At 59.6% G+C, this 4036-nt stretch overlaps 1 protein-coding gene across 1 annotated transcript in view; it reads right to left on the bottom strand.

Moving 5' to 3' along the window:
* Positions 1-4036, bottom strand: part of PBK (PDZ binding kinase) — an 18566-nt gene that overhangs the window by 6490 nt on the left and 8040 nt on the right. The window contains exon 4 of the mRNA XM_009895471.1: positions 217-386. Coding sequence (XP_009893773.1) covers positions 217-386 — 170 coding nt within the window. The remainder of the gene's footprint in view (positions 1-216; positions 387-4036) is intronic.

Below are 4036 nucleotides of genomic sequence, written 5' to 3'. Positions count from 1 at the left end.
CTGGGCTGGTGGGAGGTGTCCCTGCCCAGGGCAGGGGGGTTGGAACTGGATGGTCTTCAAGGTCCTTTCCAACCTAAACCATTCTATGATCTGCTCTCCATCCACCGGCAGCAGCGCCGTGCCTGACCTTCTCACGCACCGACTTCCATTATTTTTTCCAGTGTCACCGGTGGATACGACCCCACCCCAAACAGCTCCGCTTAACGTTCAACATACCTTCAGCCCCCTCGCCATGCTCAAGGCGACTTTGAAAATCGTGGCAGCAGGGAAAGGGCCCAACCGTTTTTCCCGTCTTTCTTCAAGTAGGTAACAGAGAGACTTTTCTCCGCCGTACTCCATGGCCAGACACATGCTTCCGTCGTTGGCCTCGGTAAACGCACGGTAACCTGCCAACACAGATTGATGCGTTAGTGACCCGAGGGAGGCGCCAGTGCTTCCGTGTGCGTGCCAGCAATGTGGAGCCGGAGCACGAGCCGGAGCCGTGAGGATGATGCTGGGACTCTTTAGCCTGGAGAGGAGAAGGCTGAGGGGAGACCTTATTATGGCATACACGTATCTAAAGGGGGGGTTGGAGGAGGATGGAGCCAGACTCTTCTCGGTGGTTCCCAGGGACAGGACGAGGGGCGATGGGCACAAGTTGGAAGAGAGGAAGTTCCGTTCCAACAGACGGAAACCCTTCTTTAGGGTTGGGGTGACAGAGCAGTGGCACAGGCTGCCCAGGGAGGGGGTGGAGTCCCCTTCTCTGGAGGTTTTCAAGACCCGCCTGGATGCAGTCCTGAGGGATGTGCTCTGGGCAGTCCTGCTTTAGCAGGGGAGTGGGGCTGGGTGGTCTCGAGAGGTCCCTTCCAACTCGGAACATTCTGTGATTCTGTGATTTGGGGCTTCTGCCCAGGCGCTTCCCCGGCGGCTGTGACCAACCCTAAGAAAATTCACGTCCCGGGGGAACCGGCTCGCGGTTTTATGTGGTGAGGTGAAGGCACGGGAATGTCTGTGGAGACCTGCACAGCCCCGAGCTGAGGCACGAGCCACAAACCTTGTGGAGGAAAAGGAGGTCCCTGCTCCAGGGAGCCCACAGACACCCCCTTGTCAGGTTGGCACCCAGTGCCGGGGCAGGGGGACGCAGTGAGGTTCATCCCGATCTTCGCGGGACAGAGAACCAGGAGAAAGGAGGGAGGAGAGCAGCAGCAGATCTGCAGCACCAATATAGAATCACAGAATGGTTTGGGTTGGAGGGGACCTTGAAGACCATCTCGTTCCACCCCCCTGCCCTGGGCAGGGCCACCTCCCCCCAGCCCAGGTTGCTCCAAGCCCCGTCCAACCTGGCCTTGAACCCCTCCAGGGATGGGGCAGCCACAGCTTCTCGGAAATTCCCCCTCTTCTGGCGTCAAAGCGTTCCCCCTCGTCCCACAGCTCCCCTCCCTGATCCAGAGCCCCCCCCCAGCTCTCCTGGAGCACTGGAAGGGGCTCTGAGCTCTCCCCTTTTTGGCCTTCTCTTCTCCAGGCTGAACCCCCCCAACTCTCCCAGCCTGTCCTCCCAGCAGAGGGGCTCCAGCCCTCCCAGCATCTCCGGGGCCTCCTCTGGCCCCGCTCCACCAGGTCCATGTCTCTCCTGTGCTGAGGCCCCCGAGCTGGAGGCAGCACTGCAGGGGGGTCTCCCCAGAGCAGAGCGCAGCAGAGGGGCACAATCCCCCCTCGCCCTGCTGGCCACGCTGCTGGGGATGCAGCCCGGGATGCCGGGGGCTCGCTGGGCTGCCGGCGCACGTTGCCGGTTCCTGGCCAGCTTTTCCCCCACCTCAGCCCCCCCCGAGCCCTTCTCCTCAGGGCTGCTCTCCATCCCTCCATCCCCAGTTGTAAGGATAAGGAGCTGCATAGGCGAGACCAAGAGGTGGAGGATGTTCGGGAAAGCCAAGCCCTCGTCCCGCAGGGGCCATTCCACAAGGTGAAGACTAACGTGCATAGAAACCATCATGTTATCTTTCTTCCTCCACATTTTACTCCTATCTGTAAACACTGCTCTTCAGGTGGAGTCATAGATGGCAAAGTGTTGCATAACGGCATCGCAAACGTCTGATCCGGTAAATGATTTACGGTGCCTTTTACAGAAAAAAGCAGTGCAATGTTTGCGGTGTGAAAGGGCGAGACTATCTTTGCTCTTCAATTCCTGCCAGAAGCACGACGTGCCAGTTTAGGGCTACACACAAAATTCTTTGCGCGCGGCGTTTCTAACGCAAGCGACCGCACCGAGGTGGTTTGAAGCACGGCTGAGAGGAAAGTCAAACAAAGCTGCCGTTCTGCCCGGCGGGAGAGATTTCAGACAAGAGAAGAGCAGAAATTAAACGCAGACTGAAGCAACTTCTCAAAACAGTCCTATCGTTGAGAGCCAAGAGCGTGACAGAGCCTCCGTTGTCACCGCCGTGTGTCACCAGGGTGGCATCCAGAACCTCGTTCCGCACGCAGACGCCATCCCAGCTGTCCCTAAGACATTGCCTGTCCTCGAAAACCACCGCTCGGTGACTGCATCCATCTCAAACAGGCAGCAAGCACCAAGGGGGGCCAGCCACAAGCCAAATTTTTGGGCAAACCCCGTCACCATGCTCCTTCTCGGGCTCGGAGGCAGAGCCTCGGGTGTCCACCCCTCCGGCACGGCAGAAGGCAGAGTCCCTGTGGTCCCGCGGCTCCCTGTGGTCCAGGGGCTCCCTGCACGTGCCAACAGCATCCTGGCTTGTGTCCTGGCCAGCAGGACTGGGGCAGTGATGGTCCCCCTGTGCTCGGCACTGGTGAGGTCCCACCTCCAGTGTTGTGTTCAGTTTTGGGCCCCTCATGACAAGACAGACATTGAGGTATTGGACCGTGTCCAGAGAAGGGCAACGGAGCTGTGAGGGGTCTGGAGGACACGTCTGGTGAGGGGCGGCCGAGGGCCCTGGGGGTGCTCAGCCTGGAGAGGAGGCTGAGGGGAGACCTTCTCGCTCTCTACAGCGCCCTGAAAGGAGGGGGCAGCGAGGGGGGGGCGGTCTCTGCTCCCCAGGAACAGGCGATGGGACGAGAGGGAACGGCCTCAGGTTGCACCAGGGGAGGGTTAGGGTGGAGATGAGGAGAAATGTCCTCACCCAAAGGGTTGTCCAGCACTGGCACAGGCTGCCCAGGGCAGGGGTGGAGTCTCCATCCCTGGGGGTGTTTAACAGAGGGGCAGACGTGGTGCTGAGGGACACGGGTTAGTGGTGGGCTGGGCAGTGCCAGGTTGATGGTTGGACTTGATGACCTTAAAGGTCTTTTCCAAGCGGGACGATTCTATGATTCAACAAGAGGTGCAAAGTCCTGCTCCGGGGGAGAACAACCCCATGTAGTTGTAGTTTCCAGTTGGCCGCCCAACTGGAAAGCACCTCAGCAGAAGAGGACCTGGGGGTGCTGGTGGACACCAGTGTCCTGGTTTGAGGACGTGACTAAACCACACGTGCCTAAACCACGCCAACTGGGTTGACCGTTGCTGCAGAGAAGGCTGAGGGCATCCTGAGCTTCATCAGGCAAAGCAGGTGGAGGGAGGGGACCCTTCCCCTCTGCTCGGCGCTGGTGAGGCCATACGAGGAGTGCTGGGGCCAGTGCTGGGCTCCCCAGTCCATGAGGCTGCCCACAGCAGTGGTGGAGTCGCCATCCCTGGAGGTGTTTAAAAGCCGTGTAGACGTGGTGCTGAGGGACACGGGTTCGTGGTGGGCTGGGCAGTGTGACCTTTACAGTTGGATTCAATGATCTTAAAGGTCATTTCCAACCTAAACGATCCTACAATTCTACCTCCGAGCACGCTGCCCTGGCAGCCCAGGAGCACTTCCAAGTCCCCGTCACGCTGGACAAGACTGAATTAATGTAATAAGCTCCTCGGGGAGCGCGACCGAAGGCGCGGGCAGCCCAGGAACCCACCTCCGAAGCCTAAAGACAAGAGAAGCCCATCGCGTGTCCTCCCAGCCATCCCACCCCGGGACTTCCAGAGCCAGGCGAGGCGGCCTGTATCCATCAACACCGGGGAGGGCAGCGAACACACACG

The sequence above is a fragment of the Charadrius vociferus genome, unplaced genomic scaffold, assembly GCF_000708025.1.
Source record: "Charadrius vociferus isolate BGI_N301 unplaced genomic scaffold, ASM70802v2 scaffold41, whole genome shotgun sequence".
Classification (NCBI taxonomy): Eukaryota; Metazoa; Chordata; class Aves; order Charadriiformes; family Charadriidae; genus Charadrius; species Charadrius vociferus.
Note: the sequence above shows the minus strand (reverse complement) of the source record. Positions and strands in the feature narration are given on the sequence as shown.